At 42.6% G+C, this 21,031-nt stretch overlaps 2 protein-coding genes across 3 annotated transcripts; both read right to left on the reverse strand.

The window, feature by feature from the left end:
* Window positions 1-914: 914 nt before the first annotated feature.
* slc35f1 (solute carrier family 35 member F1) lies at window positions 915-20,560 on the reverse strand. Of its 2 annotated transcripts, XM_088403261.1 has the most exons (8): window positions 20,212-20,560; window positions 9,670-9,845; window positions 9,166-9,293; window positions 7,529-7,688; window positions 5,413-5,569; window positions 3,179-3,231; window positions 2,944-3,098; window positions 915-1,729 (listed from the first exon to the last, which is right to left on the reverse strand). In XM_088403261.1, the coding sequence occupies exons 1-8, from the start codon at window positions 20,307-20,309 to the stop codon at window positions 1,496-1,498; spliced, it is 1,161 nt and encodes a 386-aa protein (XP_088259387.1). In that variant the 5' UTR covers window positions 20,310-20,560; the 3' UTR covers window positions 915-1,495. The 2 variants fall into 2 exon arrangements, with proteins under 2 accessions (XP_088259387.1, XP_088259388.1); XM_088403262.1 differs by lacking the exon at window positions 20,212-20,560 and having other exon boundaries at window positions 9,675-9,807.
* LOC148407491 (uncharacterized) lies at window positions 10,954-12,147 on the reverse strand. Its single transcript, XM_088403928.1, has 3 exons — window positions 11,946-12,147; window positions 11,452-11,859; window positions 10,954-11,048 (listed from the first exon to the last, which is right to left on the reverse strand). The coding sequence occupies exons 1-3, from the start codon at window positions 12,145-12,147 to the stop codon at window positions 10,954-10,956; spliced, it is 705 nt and encodes a 234-aa protein (XP_088260054.1).
* Window positions 20,561-21,031: the final 471 nt, after the last annotated feature.

Genomic DNA, 21,031 nt, shown 5'->3' on the forward strand with positions numbered 1-21,031 from the left:
ATATATATATATATATATATATATAAGGATTTATTTACCTTTGAGTGACCCTTGTCATGGCCATCTCCCCAAGTAAGTGTGGTCTTGGCTAGACTAGGTTAGCTTTCTTCGTATTTCTTGATTACCTACAGCTTCGTTTCCATATAAATCATCTTCTTGATTCTCTCTTTAACATCACTCGCAATCTTTGTACTCATGGATAACCAATTCAAGTTATGCACTAAAATGCATAATAAATTCGATATTGAAAGCACTCTCACACGAGATCGAGTCTTTAGGCAGCCATCTTTGTGACCCCGTGCGCGGACAAATAGCAGAGCAGCATTTTTGTGACCCCATCACGCTGACCATTAGTAGACCAGTATCTTAAGGAGTCGAGACGCCGACCAATAGCAGACCAGCATTGTAGTGACGCGGTGCAGCGGAGGCAGTTTGACGCCAACAGAAAATAAGAGCAATTACCTAAAAACGTCTCAAGACGAAGACCAAACAACAAACACAATCAAACCCACAGGTCAGGACAGTTGTTGATGTTAATCATAAAGCGGGATAAATGCCTTAAAGAGGGGATGAAAAAACTCAGTATTCCATATCGTAACGTGAAAAAAATGCATATTATTAATGTCGAAAACTGTTCAGCTCACACAAAAAAAAGAACAATTAACTAGACCTCTAAGGGATAAAACACTACAGGCCTAATGTTGGTCATTATGGTCGTATTGGAAGGGCGCAAATATAAAGGTGTATAATTTTAGCAGGAAAATAAACTTAAAATATTTTTGGGTTGAAAATGTGTATTTTTTTAGCTGGAAAGAGCAGAATATTTTTTAATTTGACTTCCAATTATTCATCATTGTGTAAACTGTTCTTGTGAGGTTTTTACAGTCAGAGGAAATGACACAACCAATCCTGAGTCCTGTTTTATATGCTTTTAGTTTAAAATGTACAATTTACATACTCAGAAAGCAGACCACAGTGTTCCTGTAAAATTCACACCGGCATTTGTGTGAAACCAAAACTAAATTTATAAAATCAGTACACTGTATGGTAGCGAGATGGTTTTACAGTAAAAAATAAAAATAAAATTCAGCACCCAAACACAGGAACACAGTTTATATACACTTATCAAGCACAATTAGAACAGTATTCAAAGAGATAAAACAAATAGAGAATGTTACTGTCCCCACTGTACATCATTGATAACCTACATTCACTAATGTAGAGACTAGGCTTGTATTAATAACATTCAGCATTTTTCAGTTACACGTTCAGGTGGGTACAGTCACTTATCATATATGTATATCTGATACATATACTGTATTATTTTAGCACTCCATAAAATCAACTCCAGGTTCATACAGTGAGCGGTCACCCAATTTGATGAGAGTGGGCTCTTTGTACAAAACTGAAGGGGCCAAAGCAAAGCCAATGTGTTTGCAGCTCACATATCCAGTAGAAATCTTCAACAGTCAAGAATGTAATATAGCATCCTAGCTTAGACGCAAGGTACTGTAGGTTCCTCCCCTGACTCAGGGCCCAGGCTTGTGTATGCTACAGACGGCTCCAAGACTCGCTGACTGGGTTGAAGGGGGTCAGTGGGGCGATGGTTGACTGTATTCCTGAACTGCTTGTAAACTCGGGGGTCCTGAACCACATAAGTGGACGCTGACAAATACAACACGAGGCCCAGGAAGATGATGAAGAACGACAGCAAATAGAGGCAAGAAAACTGGAACAAACAAACAAAACATTTATTTTGTGTGTATGTGTGTGTGTTACTCTGAAAACTTGACTAAAATCCTGTTGGTTATCATCCATTTCTTTAAGATCATAAATTCATTTACGATCATAAATTCATTTTAAACTACAAGTTTAAATATACAAGTTATTTAATTATTATTATTAATTATTTAATAAAATGTTAATGTAGCCGCAAAGGGGTACAAGCCAGTGCTTTTTGGTGTCGGTTTCAAAGCCAGTAAATACAGAACCAGCCTGAAAAAAAAAAACCTAAAAGTAGAAGAAAAAGATGTAAATAACATGATGGGTTATCCACAGTTGTTTCATTGTAAAAACAGATCAAGAAATGTTCATATAATGGCATGAAAAAAAAATCTTCAAATGTCTTCTTCAATCGTATTTTCAATCTCCAGTTGTCTTAAAGGGATTCTATGTAAGATTTAGACCGTTTTTTCATTACGGACAGCAGGAAGAGCTGCAGGTGCTGCATTTACCATTGCCCGTAGAAATAACAAACATGGCAGCCTCCAGTACCACCACCCATGTAATATAATTTAATGACAACTAGACCTAAGATTACATTTAAAACATACTATTGGTCGTTAAGAACACACTTATTTGCAAGTTTTTGAAATTTGTAATCATTCAATTTATTCCTTTTTAATGAAAAACTGTCTAAATATTACACAGTGTCCCTTTAAAAAAAAAAAAAACCTGCCATAACAAACATGGCTCCCTTAATGAAGTTCAAGTTCATCACCAAACAACAAAATTATGACTGATAAGCTAAAAGTTCTTAGCCCTTTAATTTTGAGTCCGACCATCACAAATATCTTTTCTCTTGTTAGCTGAAGACTAGTTCCATTGAAAAAAAGAAATAAGAAAAATACGGACAAGTCAGATGACCGACAATGGAACTACGGTAATTCGATAAATGCTGGCTATGAGATTGTGCAGGTTAAGGTCAACAAAAAATAAAAATAAAAGTCTTCTGTTTAATTTTTGTTGTGTTTGAAGTTTTGAGGGGTGGATAGATCACCACACTTGAATGTCGGAAAGCTAAAAAAAAAAAAAAAATCCATACAGGCCATACACCTGTATATACATGGAAATTAAAAAAATAAATCAAGAGGGGCGGTACATGTTTGCACAAAGCCTGCCATGATGTCCCAAGAATTTTAGTGTGCACATAGCCACTGTTACCTTGTAATGAAAAAGGAAGAGGCCACAGAAAAGAGTGTACAGGTCAGCTGTGAGCAGAGAGAGATTGATGGAGGCGGCGCTCGTCCTCTTCATGACCACTGGCATGAAGCTGTACAGGCTGAACATGGAGGCACTGAAGCCAATGTATAGAAGACCTGTGACACAAACACAGATTTGTCGCACATTTCTACATGCCGTTTTAAAACTCCAACACACGCAAACATATCAAACTTGCCTATCTGCCAGTCCCAGGGAACCCTCAGCAGCTCCTTGTGTTCCATGATGGCCCTACAACTCAAAAGACACACTCCAGAATACTGACATCAAATGTACTGTATAGCAATAGATCATTCGCCTAACTTGAAAATGTGTAAGCAATTTTCTGCTCCTCTCCTTTCTAGCTCCACAAAGGTACTGTAACGTTCAAAACAAACCAAGAAATGGTTCATCGCGAAAAGTGATGAAATATGTACAAAAATTTGAGAAGTCAAGCATGAAATATTTCAATGTCACCGCTACATCAACTATCTCAAGTACACAAATCACTTTTTTTTTTTAGAACTATTTGGTCGGAAGCATAAAAGGAGTCAACACCTCCAAAAACACGGACTTACTGTATGCATTGAATAGTCATTACTAAATAGACTTTCAAACAAATTTAGAGGTGTGACTGGACACAAGTGGCTGTTAAGACTGATGGCTAGCACGCTCACAATGCAGAGGGGAGAAACTTTACCACCCAGTATTGTAGTGGTAAACAGGTGAATGAGTCAGCCTATTACTAAAGTGGGGATACTTTCAGTGACATGCATGACAAACATATGAAAGTAGAACTGTGATGGAAAATAAGTATTTATTTAGACAGTGTTAGGAAACACTTTTTTTGTTTGTACGGAGAACCTTTCACCTAAAATGCAAGTTGGAGTTGGAATGAGATGACCATGACAGATAAGTGAGTTCAAGACACATTTTCATTTGCTTCCCTTCTTGTTACTTTGTTGATCGAACTTTGTTGAACAGAGAACTGCTTCTTTGTGTTTAAGTCTGGCTTTGGTCTTTAGGAGTTCACGCCCTTGAGTGAATAGGAATCTTCTCTCTGACTTGTCCCTTCACACTCTCTTACAGACCACCAGACTGCTGTATTAAGACTTGTGTCTATGAAACTTCAAATGAAAGACACCCAAATGAAAAGACAATTTGTTTTCCAGACTTTTTACAGATCTCAACTATATTCTAAAAATGCCACAATATAACACCCTTGAGTGTGTTGCTTTTTCTGAAAACCTACACAAAATGAGTTTGTGCAGTTAATGTTACTTTGCTGGAGTGATTCTTTTAGCATTTGAAAATGAACGTAAATAAATATAATCTTAGATGTATTGGTTCTTTCAAAAATAAAAACATATCTGTCCTTAATGGCATTTGTCATGTATCTGGTTACAAAATATTAGGTTAACCAACTTGGAAATTTGCGCACTATCATCAAATAGACGTTTTAGTTTGGGGGTGACCCTATTTATGGCGTCGGTGATGTATGCGCGGCTCATCTACAGACTACTTTGGAGTAGTGAGTGTTTTTGGGTTGTTTTTCTTCAAAATCTAATACAAGCAATTTAATCCGAATACAGTGCTCATGACGGAATGCTTAGGGTAAAGTGCACATCGAGAGTTGATCATGGCGCATGAACCACACAAACAAAGGGTATGATGATTAGCGCTTCAAAAGTCCAAGCCCCTATTAAAATATGGAAATGTTCTTCACAGTGGGGAAAAGAGTCCACTGATGCCGTTTTTTTTTTTCTTTTTTACCAATTAATGTGATGTGCAGAGGTTGGGCAAAGGTTTGATGGGACAGGTGTGAGTCCCCATTGCACCCCGTTGCATCAACATGAATCTGAGAAGTCGGCATGTTGTCAGCATACAGATTTACCCAGTTTTAGAGTCAAGGAAAATGCAGTTGAGTCTGTTGTGAACTGTTGAGCATCCATCCATTTTTTATAGCCACTTAGCCTCACTAGAAACGCTGCCATGCTTGTGTCTATCCCAGCCGTTTACGGGCAGTAGGCGGGAGACACCCTGAAGTGGTTGCATACCAATCGCAGGGCACACAGAGATGATCAACCAATCATACTCACAATCACACTTATCCAAGGACGATTTTGACCAATATACCTTCCAAGCATGTTTTCGGAATGTGTTAGGAAGCCGGAGTTTCGTAAGGAAACCCATGCGGGCACGGCGAGAGGTTGCAAACTCCAAACAAGAAGGCCAGTGCGAGCTGGAATTAAACCCATGACCTCTGAACTGTGGGGCGGATGTGCTACCCACTCTTCCACTGTGCCACTTAATAGTAAAAAAAATTTGATCACCTAAATCACGTCAATTTTCAAACATTACAGTACATATGAATTGTATAATACAAGAGGGTTCGATTCATCTCAATACGATGAGATCAATTAATGAACTCACAATTGGATGCCACTAAAAAATGAGCCAAAGAGGCCCATCATGCCCAGGAACTCCACACGGCTCAGGTTCTTCACTATGAACTCCTCCCAGACGTTGGAGATCCCATATAACGTTGCTCCTCCCAAAACAAGCAGATCGCCAAACAGCTTCTCTTCCCCTAGACAGATGAGAATGGGGAAAACAAACTAATACTCTTTTTTTTATAGTTAGGGATTCTCAAATATTAAAAACAAACTGTTCTCAGAGGCCCCTCATCATTTTCAAGTCTTATGGTTCGATAATATTATGATTGTGCAAAAGAGCAATTAGCAAATTGTTGTTCATGAGAATGCTAAGTTGCTAGCAATGCTGAGAAAGGTATCAGGAGTGACTGCCTCGCAGGTCAGCAATTAAGAGATGCATCTCTCCTAGCCAGTAAAATATAATTCTGCACAGGATGTCCTCGGTTTCCAACGGCCTTGACATACGGCCTTTTGAGGGTACGAATGTGCGCAGTAAACAATTAGCTATCACCATGGAAGTGAAATTAGATATTATTAAGCGGTCTAAAAACGGTGAAACGCTAACGAACAAGTTGTTGCGTATAAGAGAGACCATACAAGTGCTATGTTCCGTTTTGGGGTTTTGTTGACATAATTAAGTGACGGTTGAGATCGACCCTGCCTCTCCAGCAGCAGGCACTTCTGCACGGCTTGTAACAGAATTACATATATGACCTCTCAGGGGCGAAAACCGCGTCAAAACAAGAGTTCTCTACAAAATAAAATACAGTGCAAGAACAAAGTTTATCCGACGAAACGGGGGCAAAAAGGGGCAAAACAATAGCACATTACTTTACAATACAGTACATATAGAGTAATCTATTTATTTTATTTATTATTTTTTAAATGTTATTTGTATGGTCTTCCGATTTACACTAAAATTTGGGTTACACCGCTTCCTAAGAACGGATCCACGTAGTAGGTTGAGGACCCCTGTATAACCATTGTGTACACTTTAGCAACATTTTATTTCCACAGTTATGAACCACCACCAACTTTTTTTTTAACACTCAAAATATTCAGTGGCATGAGATCTAGCCGTACATATGTAGTTTTTTTTTTTTTTTTTGTATGCACCCCTCTACCCCCCAGGGCAGTATATATCCAAAAATGTGACTTTTAAAAAAATTAAAGGGGCAGTATCAAAAACTAAATAAATATTTGCGGATTATTTCATGTGACCTATTAGAGTGAGCATTGAATGAGTCAATAACTCATGACAAAAATAAATTATATGCATGCCCATTTGCTCCTTCTGATATTGATTGACATGAGATACATCCATAGATAAATAAGTACCATATTAATGAATTAGTTCGGTATCTCTCCTACAAACGTAATCAATTACTTTAGCACTTTAGTATCTCATGTACTAAAATAATTCATTACTTAGGTAACTTCGGTAATCAATTTCCTGAGTACCAAAAATCTTATTTTTGTCTTATTTAAAATCTTATTTTAGTGCCAACTTACTTACTTTAGTACGTCAATTAATTGATTATTGTAGTATTCAATCACTTATTGTTATCATTTACTATCTTACTTTAGTTCATTAGTATCTCAAGTATGAGAGTAATCAAATACTTTAGTACCTCAAGTTATTACTTAGAAACTTTAATACCTAAGAATTACTTTAAATTAGTATTTACTCATTTTAGTGCCTAACGTAATTGATTACTTTAGTATTTACTTTAGTACTTATTTACCTAAAATAACTTAATTACCTTAAGTAACCTATTAGAAATAGGTGCCTGTGATTAAATGTCTGGAGTCGTAAAAAATACACTACACTTTAGAAATGAATGAGTTAAAGTTGTCATGTATTTATTCTGATGAATAAATTCTATAGTCTGTGTGCCTATACAACAGTAAGAATCACCTCAAATGAGGTAACCATCAAAAGTCCCATGTAATAGGGCTTGTTTGGAGTAGGTTTGGCCTTTTAATAAATGCGGCCATAGTGACAAGGAATGGCCACGGCCACAAGCAAGCAACAATCTGATCGGCAACAATCGGGACGGCTGATGATGTAAGAAAAACAAGTAAGTTTATTCAGTGTTTGAGACCGTACTCACCGAGGCCCTGCTGTCGGCCGAGAAGGACGTCAGCCCCCACCGCGCACCCTATACCCAAAAGACACAATATTGTGCCCACAATGTGGACAGCCTTGTATCTCACCAAGAGAAAGAACCAGGACAGCAGGAGGACCACTGGGATAACAAAGCAGTCTAACAGCTAGGGGGAGAGAGACAAAAGAGAAAAAAATGAAAAGTAGATTCTTTGTATATCATAGTGTGATTATTAAATCAAGTGAATATTTCAGTAAAGCATATTGCAAAACGGAACTAAATCCAACCTAAGCTGACATCAATAAGAACTACCTGGGCAAGACACAATTAGTGCAGGAAGCTGATTAGCACACACAAGAGAAGCAGGTTGACAAGGACAGGTGAACTCAATCAAACTGGCAAGACAATGACACAAGGAAAAGAGAAACATGAACCAAAAAAATCATAACAAAAACCCACCAGTAGAAAAATAACTTGAAAGGACAAAAACAACAACAACAACGACAAAAAACAACAACAAAAGCTAATACCAACCCAAAAACAACAAACACCAACCAGAACATAACATTTTGCAATCTCAGCACTGGCCCCGCCTGAACAGATACGTTTCATATTTATTTGGTACACTACACTGTGTGTGGCCTGTTGACATGTCTTTTGCTTTGTTGGCAACTCCAGTTCATTCCGATGTCAAGTTAAAATACCAGATTTTGGCCTTTTAATTCACTCCACCTATGACTTTCATTACTGACAATATTAGCTCTTTTGTTGTTGTTGTTTCGTCGTGGTGGTCAGCTTTTTTAGAACGGCGTCTTTAAGGGGGGCAGCAGACTCACACAAGGGTTCAGTAAAAAAGCCGTTTATCTTCCCGGTTAGAAATCCAGCAACCAAAAACAACCTAAGGTTCTTTCTTTTCTATGCATATATTTAACTCTAGAAAGCTTACATTAAGGACTTGTCGTGATAATTGTAGACCCTTTGGGTGAATTATTTTGACAATTGTAGCGTCTATAACTATCTGACCACCAGATGTCACTAGTCTGACCATTATGTAAGACTGTCTTTTTTTGTTTCTTTTTTCTCATTAAAATAGATGGAGTGGAGTATTTTCTATTCAAATACAGGGACAAGGGAAACGCTACTGTGACAGGCATAGCACCCTTGGTGCCTCAAAAGATCACAAACATAATCATTTATGCAGGTGCCCTACACGTTTATGTTTCTCTTATCTATACTGTATCTCCAACTGTCACACAGGTGGTAGGTAGCAGACTGAAACTAAACATGTTTCACATACATGAAAAACACCATTCTTGCATGTAAATTGCTGCTATATAATCAATATACAGCATAATGTATTTTGATCTGAATAAAGGTAGAACAGTGGAAGCACGTGATACAGTAAGATAGTGGTCTCATCCAGTATGTGTTCTCCTCAAGAATACCTAGTGTGCTTAAATACCTCTTAAAAGAAAAACCTTTAATTACACAGTTATAAATCCTCTTATCACCAAATGTGTGCATGGTCCTCCAGAGACAATGAGACACTTATTTAATTGATTTAGTTGAAAAGCTGACTAAGAAAGGTTTGTAGTAGCCACATCAATTTGTTTGTAATATTCAAGCCATGTAAATAGAAATACCTGTACACTTGGCAGTGTGGTGTATTGGTAAGCTTTTAGGATCAGGTAGTTGGCCTCAATGTCTAGTAAACCTAAAGTCATGTATTTCCACCAGCGCTGCTTCAAAATTGCCAACAAGTTACCTTCGCCTGGTGAGAGACACAAGCAAACAAGTGTGAATAACATAATAGTGTAACGTTTTTCGTACCTCGTCTTTACTGCAGTCTTGAGGTTGATATGTTTTTGTAAGATGACAATAAGGGGTAAACAATCTTTCTGCAGTGCTGTAACAACCAATAAATGATAGGTTCATTGAAGCAACTATATGTGCATCTGCTACCCTGCACAATATGTTGAAATGACTACAGTACTTTAAAGACATGTACAAAACTATTTTAGGACATAGTCTTGATATTTCAACAGCCAGATCCACAAACACACTGTAATCATTGTGTGAATTTTTAGGAGAATATTTAAAGAACCCACAATTTATGAGCACAACTTTAAGGTGCATTCTGAGTGTACCTTGCCTGACTGCCAGCGTGGTGGTATAGACCAAAAAGAGCAGGATGTAGTTGAGGAAACTCTGAAACACTGGTGTGTTGGCATGGAAGTCATCAGCCAGGTACTTGCTAGTCAGGCCGATGGCACAGATCAACAAAGACAGGACCTGGCCTAAGGCCAATGTCACCAGCAGGTCCCTGAAGTGGACAGGAGACATATATGCAATCAACTCATACCAACTTTGTTTATGGTTGTGATTATTTATATGTTCTTTGCTATTAATGGGGACTGGAAAAACAATTCTACAACGTAGAACCCTCCCCCACACCCCAGACGATAGACACACATAAATAAAGTGTGTTTATTAAAACCCTCCCTACCTTTCGGCCCCATGCCCAGTGATCTCCTAACCATAGTATGGAGGTTGAACAGGCTCTTTTTTGTTATTTTTCAACACATAGTAGAGTGCATCAGTGGGTGATGAGTGCTGTTCTCTAACTCTCACCTCGAATTGCAGCATGCTGCTCTAACCGCTCGCCTTCACCCTGCCCATTCCCACAATGCATTTCAACTGTTCTTAAAGGGCCAGCCTCAGTCACGCTGGTCACAGCTACAAGCGCACAGCCTGAGCAACATGTAGAGTTCTGGCCAAAACACCCTTATATGCAGTAGTTCCAGATGTAGAAAAGTAGAGGTTTACTTTTAAACAAAAGTGCCTTCATTTGAACAAGATTGGGTATTAGTGCTTTTAAGACTGCTTCAGACACCACGTTACGACTGAGCATGGGAGTGTCACAGTGCATCAAATGTTGCTGTGAAGTGACGGTCCTTTGGAAAAAAAAAGTGCAAAGACAGAGGCTGCAGAAAGTGAAGCGCGAAGTGATGAGGGAAGACTGTAGTCTCAAATGATCCCTGGTCTTGAGTTAAATAATCTCTTGTTTTGAAGATTACAACTCACCTGAGTTTGAGGAATAGCAACATTTAACATATTTTATATTTTATATTTTTTTTTCGGAATAGCCACTTACAGTAAATTGTTTTTATTTAGTGCAATTTCAACTAAGTTTTAAACAAAGACTAAATCACTCAATTTTCACACCAGAAACTTGATATGAGGAAAGCATGCAGAAACATTTTAATTTTACTCAACAAAAGCAGAATTTACATTGTTCTATACAATCACAACTTTTATTTAGGTTGAATTCCTGGACTTATAAAAGTTTCTGTCCCTCGCCGCCTCCTTCCTTCCCCCCTTGACCCAGCTCTTCTTCTTGCTGGTTGGCTGCTCCAAGGCCTTGTTCTTCCTCATTTCTGAAGTCCAAAACTGTTGAAGATGCGTACCTGCTGATGTGCGGCACGATGGTGTTGGCCAGCCTGTGCCCCTCCTTGCACCTGTATCCCTGCAAGGTCAGGTCTGAGGCCGCCAGGTACTCCAGCAGGTGCCCTGTGGTGCATGGCAAGGTAGAGGAACCTTACCCTGCGCTCATTCTTATCCTTCCTGCACATCAGGGAGTCCCACAACGACATCCTGAAGGGCCATGAGGAGAGAGGGCTGCTTCTGGACCGCCTGGCCCGTCTGCAGCTCCCTCCTGTCAACCAGCTCGATCAGGGTGTCGAACATCACAGAATGCGGGTTGGCCCTCACAAGCTCCACGGCAATCCCCATCTTCTCTTGCTGGGTAAGCTTCTGCTTGCAGCACGTAGCCACAGAGGGGTTGGCCTGGACCTTCCTGGCCAGGCAACCGCCGTAGTTGCTAATTGCAGTTAGGAGCAACTCGTCCATTGACGGGTCCGGCTGGTCACCAGCCAACTCCTTGGCAAGCTCAGCCAAGATCACCTCATCGACCTCCTTCTCCTCTGCCTTGGCGTGGTCCAGATCAGCCTGCACGTTCCCGGGAAAGAACCCGATGAGCTTCAGCAAGTGCAGGCGCTGGGCCAGCTTGTTGCTCACCATGAAGTTCTGCACGCTGGTCCAGTAGTTGGTGCCGCATATGGTGCGGCGCTTGCCAAAAGAGTTCTCAGTTGGATCAGCGTTGGCTTTCCCCATGCACGCATACTCGACTCCAGGGATCTTGAAGAAGATAATGTCCCTGCAGGAGCCAGGCAGGGCATTGGACGTGATGTACAGAGCCGAGGCGGTGGGCATTGGCAGCCTGCCGAGCTTTGTCCCCCTCTTCTTCTTCTTCTTCTCCGCCCTTGTCACCTCCTGCCCTTGGCCTCAACACGCAGTGATACTTGTCGTTCCAGCACACGTCCTGCCCCTCCCACGCACGTTCATCACCTGTGATCGTCCTTGCCCATCGTCTTGGCGAGGAGCCTCAGCCCGGTGACCATGTAGGGGTTGACGACCCCCATGATAAGGCCGAAGCTCTGCTTCTCAATAAAAGAGGGCACCAGCACCTTCTGGGTCAACTTGTTGCCGGCCTTGACCGAATTGTAGTACTCCCAGCTGGCCAGTGCCTTCAGGCTTGAGAATCGGGCTCGTCCTCTCCGGCTCATATAGAGTTTTTATTTTTTTTAATTAAGTATGAAGCATGCAAAGTCAAGTCATTTGGACAGAACAGCAACACAAAAGCTAAAAGCTATTATGCAAGAAGCCTCTCCCAGCAAGCTAAGAGTACACCATAAAAGAATTTCTATACTACAATATGCTGTGAATTAATAAAGTATGGAGGAAGAGAGGAACTGCCTACTACCAGTGGCTGTCCGTGCGTTTCACACTTAGGTCTTCAGTGACTGGACCCCTCCTACGCATTACTGGGCTATGCACGCTAATTATCAGAGCATTTAAACATCAATAAACCCTAATCAACAATTAAAACGTATCATTCTACATGCCAAAACTTAGAAGAAGTAATAATAATTTAAAAATATTTGTCCACAAAGTTTTATAAAGACCATAAATGGCGGGAAAGCTTTAACAAGATTGAAAGCTAAATTACAAATGGCAATTTAATATAAGTGTCACGTCAAGGCATGGTGAGTTGGGAGGAGGAAGGAAGGAGACCCAAAAAATGCAGGAAAACTGAGAAATATGTGGCTCAATACAGGAAGTTTTAACAAGGAAATGAGGCAGGACCGAACCGGAGAGCAAAACTGGTGTACGTCTGGACAAAGTGTCACCATACAGGTGGACGAAATTAAATTAACGAGAATGCCGGTAATAAAGGCTGACACGAGTGGAACAGAAATATGAACAAAACCCCACAAACTCACAACAACCAAACCCAACCAAACATGGCAATTGAGTATGAATGACATAAAATGACAAAAACATATCAACTCACCCAAAACGGATGTCCCGAAGTTATTTCAATACAAAATCCACTCATCTTTTTTTCCTCAGAAAGACTTTCATGACTTGCTTGTAGAGTTTGTCTTCGCTTCAATTCAAATACAGTATTAAATCCTTTTGTATTGACATGGAAGCCAATTCTGAAAGTCGCGTCGGTCCCATTTCCGTTTTGCTCTTCTTCAGCCATTGTGGGTTTAAAAAAAAAGCGTCTGCGGGTCTGGGTTTGATGTACGCTAATGCTAACATTAGCTGGTTGAGCAACATGTTTATTTCTTTTTTTCAAAATAACTTTAAGTACATCCACCGTTAAACATGGTGGATCAATATAGCACGGCCTTCCTGCAGTGAGCGTCCAGTTACGACACATTCTACGTGAGGGTTCTTGAAGGCGTTTTTATGGATCAATTGGCTATTGCAGCTGTCAAACAAAAATATGGGCCCGTACACAATATGTCATTGCACCCTGAATAGAAGCCTTCATTCTGTTCAAGTGAATGCCCAGCACCTCTGGGCTCAGGCAGACTTCATGATGTCTACCTGGCGACAATTCTAATTGGCGAAAAACTTAACACTAAAACTGCAGCACCTAGGAGTGTAACCATATGGATATAATATGACAAAAAGAACAGAATATGGAGAATAATTTTATATATAAATATATATATATATATATATATATATATATATATATATATATATATATATATATATATATATATATATATATATATATATATATAGAAAAAATAAATAAAATATGAAATTGACTTTTAGTGCATTTATTATAATTATTATAGTTGATTATAGTTATGATCATGTCAGGTTATATTAGGCCAGCAGAGAAGGCCTTGCTGGCCCTGACAATCACCACTGCCTACTACAATATTTAGCTTTATCTACTCTTTGTTTAACTTTTTTTTTTTTTTTTTTCAAATTTCCAGCCAAGGCTGCCTTAAAAACATGTGAGAAAGATAGGTGTTTTTATTTTTGTCTTTCTTATAAAATGATAAATTCCTTAAATTGTAATATAACATAAAATAAAACATGTAAAAGCCAAACTTTTTTTTGTCAGTATGCAGAAATACAGTGATCCCTTGCTACTTCGCGCTTTGATTTTCATGTCCTTGGTCCTTCGCAAATTTTTTTTTGGGGGAAAAAAAAAAGCTATATTGCGAGAGACGGGCTGTGACGGTTACGTGCATGCCAGATCAGGCGAATTATCTTTAAATGCACTTGCCACGGGCATTCCTCGGACTAAAACAGAACACATATTTACTCAAATCTTAGATTATTAAACCTTATTCAGTGACTGGATTGCTATGCGTTCCCTTTCCATGTCTCGGCTGTCGTAGTCAGGATCACAGTGAGCCGCAGCTAGTGGTTGGTATTACAGTGGGTCCCCGATTTACGAAGTCCCTGCCTTACGTTTTTTTCACCTTACAACGTGGACCGCAACGTTTTTTTGTCTCTTCTTTACCCCATTTTTTTCACCTTACGACACCTCAAACATGGTGGTCAGTGTGCATGCGTGATTGTGAGTCACTCCGCGGTCATATGTCTATACACACGTCACTACTAAACGTCACTAATATGCCGGTCTGCTTTTGGTTGGCATCGCGACTCCCTAAGATACTTGTTTACGATTGGTCATTGTCCCGGAGGCACTAAGATGCTGGTCTGCTATTGGTCGGCGTCACTCGTTCCAAAATGGTGGACCAGTAAAGTGTTTTTCTTCTGTGAGTGGTTCCAAAAACGTATTTATTGTGCATTTTAATTGCTTAATTCAAACATGAATAGGTTAGCTGTGGGTCCCAAGAATGCTAGCAACGTTAAAGATAGAAGAAGATGATTTATATGGAATCGAAGCTGGAGATAATCAAGAAACAAGGCAAGAAACTAAGCTAGCCTAGCCTAGCCTCACTCAAAGGTAAATAAATCCTTTCTATATTTTTAATTTATGGTATTATTTAATTGTCTTCATGTAGATTATATATAAGTAGCACTCACTATACTATTTTGATACCTATTTTAATGTGTATATTCAATCATGATTTGTTTACCTGGGGTTTTACACACATTGGCTAATTAACATAGGTTTGGATTGCCCGCCATATGGCAAATTCGCGTTATGATCCCAGCCGTGGAACAGATTAATCTCGTAAACCGGAAGTCTGTATATTGAAATGCATATCATAGCTTTAACAGTGTACTGGCCTTTGTGCGGTAACCGTCTCGTGATGTCAAGTAGTTCAGAAGAGCTAAATTTCTATGGCCTTTTGCTGACTAGCAAAGTACATTGCATTCAATTGTAATCAAATCTAATTACAATAGACTTTGGATGAAAAGCGATGTGAACTGGTCACCAGTATTCCATGCAACCGTTCACATTTACACAAACAGCATGGGCAATTTAGAGTTTTCAGTCAACTTGCAATGTGCAATATTGGAATGTGGCAGTAAACTGGACTATGGCCAAAAACATACAGCGAACCGAACTTCACATAGTTTGGCCACCTTGTAGTGAATGGGGAAGCAAAGTAAAAAAAAACTAACGAAAAAAGATTTACAGTATGTTCAACAGTCTAAACAAATTGGTGAAATGGCTTGTTTTTTGAGCCTTGAGTAACTGATGCCATTTTCAGTTGACAGGAAGTGGCATTATGGCCATCATCTAAAATGGATATAAATCAATGAAAGAGTGGTTAGTACATCCACCTCACAGTAAAGAGTCCTGAGTCCAACTCCAGCTGGCTCTGGCCTTCCTCTATAGTTTGCATGTTCTCCCCAGATTTCTTCCACACTCAAAAACATGCACAGCAGGTGTTTTGGAAACACTAAAATTGTCCATGGTGTTGTGATTGGGTGTGTGAATGGTTGTTTGTATCGTTGTGCCCTGCAATTGGCTGGCAAGCGGTCACGTTTCCTGCCTTTTAGTTTGTTTTGATTTACAGACTGAGTTCCCCTGCCTCTGCAAGGGGGCGGGGCTATCAGACACGCACACCTGTTGCCCCAACCGACGCTAAGCGGTTGCGAAAGGCCCTTGCAAGCCAGGGGCAGTTGGTTGGCCACCACCAACAAGCGCTTAAGGAACTCCGAGACGCCATGGTCTCCTTAATGTCCAACATGCAGGGCCTGGCGTCTCGCATTTCCTCATCAAGTCCAGGAGCTGCTTCCTGGGACCAGGGCAGCGGGTCTCTGCCTCTGACTATTGCTATAGTTAAAAGACTGGGGTGCTTGGTGACCCCACTAGATTAACCCAAACAAGTTAATGACCTAGACAGGCGCCCCCTGGCCGTTGTGACCCACCAAACTGAGTCAGTATCGCTAATAGTATTGGGCAACCACTGCGAGAAAATTAGGCTATTCGTTATGCCGACTCGACATGCGCCAGTCGTTCTTGATATGCCGTGGCTTCAGCTACACAACCCAAACATTATTTGGACTAAACCGATCATCGCGGGTTGGAGCCAATTTTGCCACGCACATTGTGTGAGAGCGGCGGAATATGCAGTCTCCATAAGGGAGGAAATCAATTTGGAACGTGTGCCAAAGGTTTATCATGACTTGCAAGAAGTATTCAGCAAAGACCAAATGCTGGCGTTGCCGCCTCACCGGCCCTACGACTGCACGATTGATATCGTTCCCCGATCAGCCTATCCGGCGGCAAAACTATACAAGATATCCGCCCCTGAGCAAGAGTACATCTCCTCCTCTCTAACCACCGGACACATCCATCCTTTGACCTCTCCCTTTGGTGCTGGGTTTTTCTTTACAGGCAAAAAAGACAAAACTCTCCAACCATGCGTTGATTACCGTGGGCTAAATGAGATCACCATAAAGAACAAATACCCTCTCCCAATACACGATGACGCATTTTCAGCACTGCATCAGGCAAACTTCTTCATTAAGCTAGATCTCCGAAGCGCGTACCACCTCATTTGCATTAGGAAGGGAGACGAATGGAAGACAGCCTTCTACATTTTAATTAAATACCTAGTCATGTCATTTGGTCTAACCAACGCTCCAGCAGTGTTCCAGAACATCGTCAATGATATACTCTGTGACATGCTCAACATCATTTGCTTCGTCTACTGAGATGACATTCTGATTTTCTCCTGACCCTGCAGGAGCACCAACAACATGTCCGCCTGGTGCCTGCTCGAAAATCGGCCATTCGTTAAGGCGGAGAAGTGCGAGTTTCATTTTTCCTCTGTCTCGTTCCTCGGCTTCATTGTGGAGAAGGGCCAATCACATGCCGATCTGGCCAAAAGCCAGGCTGTGGTCTATTGACCTCCTACAACAAAAAAACAGCCGCAGACATTCCTGGGATTTGCTAACTTCTATAGGCGTTTCATTCGCAACTACAGTATGCTGACCGAACCCCTGACAAGGCTCACGTCTAACAAAGTGCCATTTAAGTGGGGGGGCCGAGGCCGACTTCGCACACCTCGAAACTAGGTTTACGAGCTCGTCGGTCTTCCTGCACTCGAACCCCCGACTTCTGTTTACGGTCGAGGATGACGCGTCCGACTCAGGTGTAGGCACTATACTGTCCCATCCTTGTTCATTATTTTTCTTGCCGCTTATCCCCAGCAGAATGAAAATATGACGTGGGCAATCAAGAACTTTTGGTTGTCCTGGCATTAGAGGAGTGGAGGCACTGGTTGGAGGGCACACAGCAATCATTCACCATCTACACCGATCACAAGAACCTCGCCGCCTACCTACGGAATGCGCGCCGCCTTATCCCCTGTCATGGGATGGGGGCACAGCTCCAAGTTGCCGTGCCGTCATGGCATGAGCCGGACGGCCTTCTTGGTCAACCGGCGTTTCTGTTGGCCGGACTGTCGAAACGACGTAATCGATTTCGTTGCTGCCTGTCCCACATGTGCCTGGGGAAAAGCCACAAACGGACCACTGGCCGGCCTGTTACATCCACTCCTGGTCCCATCTCGCTCATGGTACCATGTGGCCCTTGACTTCATTACCGGCCTGCCAGTTTCCCGGAGAAAGTCATGTCATCATGACATTGGTAGACCATTTCTCTAAGATGGTCCATTTCGTGGCCCTGACGGGGCTCGCCTGCGCCCTGATAACTGCTCAACTTCTCGTCCAGCATGTAACCCGCCGGCATGGGATTCCAGTGGACATCGTTTCGAACCGCGGACCACAGTTCGTCTTTCGGCTGTGAAAAGCCTTCGGGCGTGCCATAGGGGCCTCCACAAGTTTAATCTCGGTCTACCATCCACAGTCAAATGGACAGGTCGAGCGCACAAATCAACCGCTGTCAGCGGCACTTTGCTGCGTTTGTCAGCAAAACCCGTCGTCCTGGTCTACACACCTTCCTTGGGTAGAGTACGCCCACAACTCCAGACCTTCAGCAGCTACAGGCAAGTCCCCGTTCCTGGTCGTTTACGGCTTCCAACCCCCGGTCTTCCCATCCCAAGAGAAGGAGGTCTTCATTCCTTCCCTCCAGGGTCATGCGCAGGGCACAGAAAGGTCTGGAGGGACACCAGGGCCGCCTTAGTGAGGATGACTGAGAGGAACCGCCAACTGGCCAACCGGCGGAGGTGCAGCGCCCCCCAGTACCAGCCCGGGCAAGAGGTATGGTTATCCAGGGGACCGCGAAGAAGCTGGATCCGAGATATGTGGGTCCTTTCAAGATAGATGCCATTGTCAACCTAATCACAGTCAAGCGCTCCTTGCTGCCTTCCATGAAAATCCACCCCATCTCCCACGTTTCCCTGCTCAAGCCGTTAGTCTCCGGCTCCCTGTGTCCTCCTGTAGTGCTCCCTTGGTTGACAGGGGGCACTTTTACACGGTAAGGTCCAGCAGACTCCCGGTGTAGGGGGCGGGGTGTTCAATATCTTATCGATTGGGAGGGGTATGGTCTGGAGGAACGTTCCTGGGTTCCGCGCTCGTGTGTGGTGGACCCCAGTCTGATTACTGACTTCCAGCAGAATCACCCCGGTAATCCTGGGGGCGTCTGCTGACTGTCACTTTGCAGACTGAGTTCCCCTGCCTCTGAAGGGGAACACCTGTTGCCCATCATCACGGGGCTTTTTAAGCTGGCCGGCACTGACAAGTCATTGCCGTGTTATTCCTTTGCCAAGCTCTCTAGCCACTCAGTGAACCCCAGCGCTCTCTGCTTCACGTCCTGCCCTCTCAAGACAATTTCGGTTTGTACTTTGTGCTTGTTATGTTTTCCTGCTTGTGAACGATTTCTGTTGCTACCCTTTTTCTCGTTGGACTTCGGTACTCAGACCCAGTTATCATTTCACTTTCTGTTGGTACTTTGTGACTTTTGTTTGCTACTTTACCCATTGGACTGTTTGTGTTAATTCCATGCCTCGTGTGCGCCTTTCGTTAATAAATTCTCAGTGACTATCACCTCGTGTGCCTGGTTGAGGTCCATTTCCATTCGGGATCTGAGGGTTATTCCTGACACAAGCAGTCCAGGGTGTCCCCCGCCAACTGCCCGAAGATAGCTGTGATAGGCACCGGCAAGCCAGCGACCCACCCGCGTGAGGAGAAGCAGTTGTGGAAAACTAATGGATGGCCTAATTGGCCTAACCTGCCTAATTCATGATCCACAAACACAACATTAATGTGATCAAAATAGCATGTGTACAAGGATCGAGCTACATACAAGATGTTATTGTATAGAATATTTTTAAATCACTGCTCTGCCTTTAAGGTAGAAAAATACAAAAAGTATCAGGGTGAATATAATCTCGTACACTAAAGAGGTATTGTTGCCTTCTGGTGTGAATAGTCAGTTAATTATTTCCGAAACATAAGACTTTTCACTCTTTGCTTGGATGTAATAAGACTTGCTTCATCTTCTCTGAAATTGCTTGACACAATGCCTCAAACTCCGTTTTCAGTATTACAAGAGCCCGAGGACAGACAAGAAGTGGAGAGGAGTTGTGTCGTGTATATAGCGTACACGCGCGGACTCACGTATGGGGGTTAATGTTCAGATGCAATTTTGCATGGATTATAGGATGTGTTCCGACAGTGGCCGCGTTTTTGAAACAAGCGAAAGGTGCATGTTCAAGCGCGTGCGTGAAACACACCTGAAGCACACGCGCACGACGTGACGTCCGGATAAGCAACATCTGTTACATCTTCCATCTGTTGCACGAGCTGAACGTTTGCGACCAAAAGCAAAAAAGACGTTGAAAAAAAAGCAGCGTCCGCAGTGACAAGCGGCCGGTGTCGCTCCTCCGCGCTGCGAGAAGGACGCTCGTGCGGTCTCGTCCTACCTGCTCAAGACCTTCCTGATGCGCTGGTACACGCTCGGCGCCGGTGTCCCTGCGCCCCTAGGAAGGCTCTCCGCCGTGGACACGACGGAAATCATCATTGCTCGAACGTGGCAAGCGATCGGCGCATTCTGCTCAGTGGAGACCGAAGGGCGGGAGAAGACGCGCGGTGGCCTCGAGCGAGGAGGAAGAGGAGGAGGAGGAGGAAGAAGAGGAGGAGGAGGAGGAGGAGAAGGAGGAGGAGGAGGAGGAAGGGGAGCCTCCCGTGCTCCTCGTTGCTGCGCATGAGCTCGGATGATGTCCGAGTGGAGCCGGCTTCTAGGGGAGCGAGTGGCTCTATTGAAGCTCTGGACAGAAGAGGATGTTTACCGCTAGGGGTAGGGCTCGTGTGACCGCCCCTCTTCATACAAATGAGCAAATCACACATGTATCCTTTGCGCGACCATTGTAGCCGTATTGTCAACTTAGTATTTCTTACATCACACCACTCAGCCTCCCCGGTAAGTTCTATTCAGGGGTGCTGGAGAGGAGGGTCCATAAGGAAGTCCAACCTCAAGATTCAGGAGGAGCAGTGTGGTTTTCGACCCGGCCATGGAACAGTGGACCAGCTCTACACCCTCGGCAGGATCCTCAAGGGTGTGTGGGAGTTCGCCCTACCAGTATGCAATGTGTGTTGTGGACTTGGATAAGGCATTCGATCGTGTCCCTCTGGGAACTCTGAAGGGAGTGCTTTGGGAGATGGGGTACCGGACACCCTGATACAGGCTATTCGGTCCCTGTACAACCGATGTCAGAGTTTGGTCGGATTTCTGGCAGTAAGTCG

The sequence above is a fragment of the Hippichthys cyanospilos genome, chromosome 20, assembly GCF_059441005.1.
Source record: "Hippichthys cyanospilos isolate Australia breed blue-spotted pipefish chromosome 20, RoL_Hcya_1.0, whole genome shotgun sequence".
NCBI lineage: Eukaryota > Metazoa > Chordata > Actinopteri > Syngnathiformes > Syngnathidae > Hippichthys > Hippichthys cyanospilos.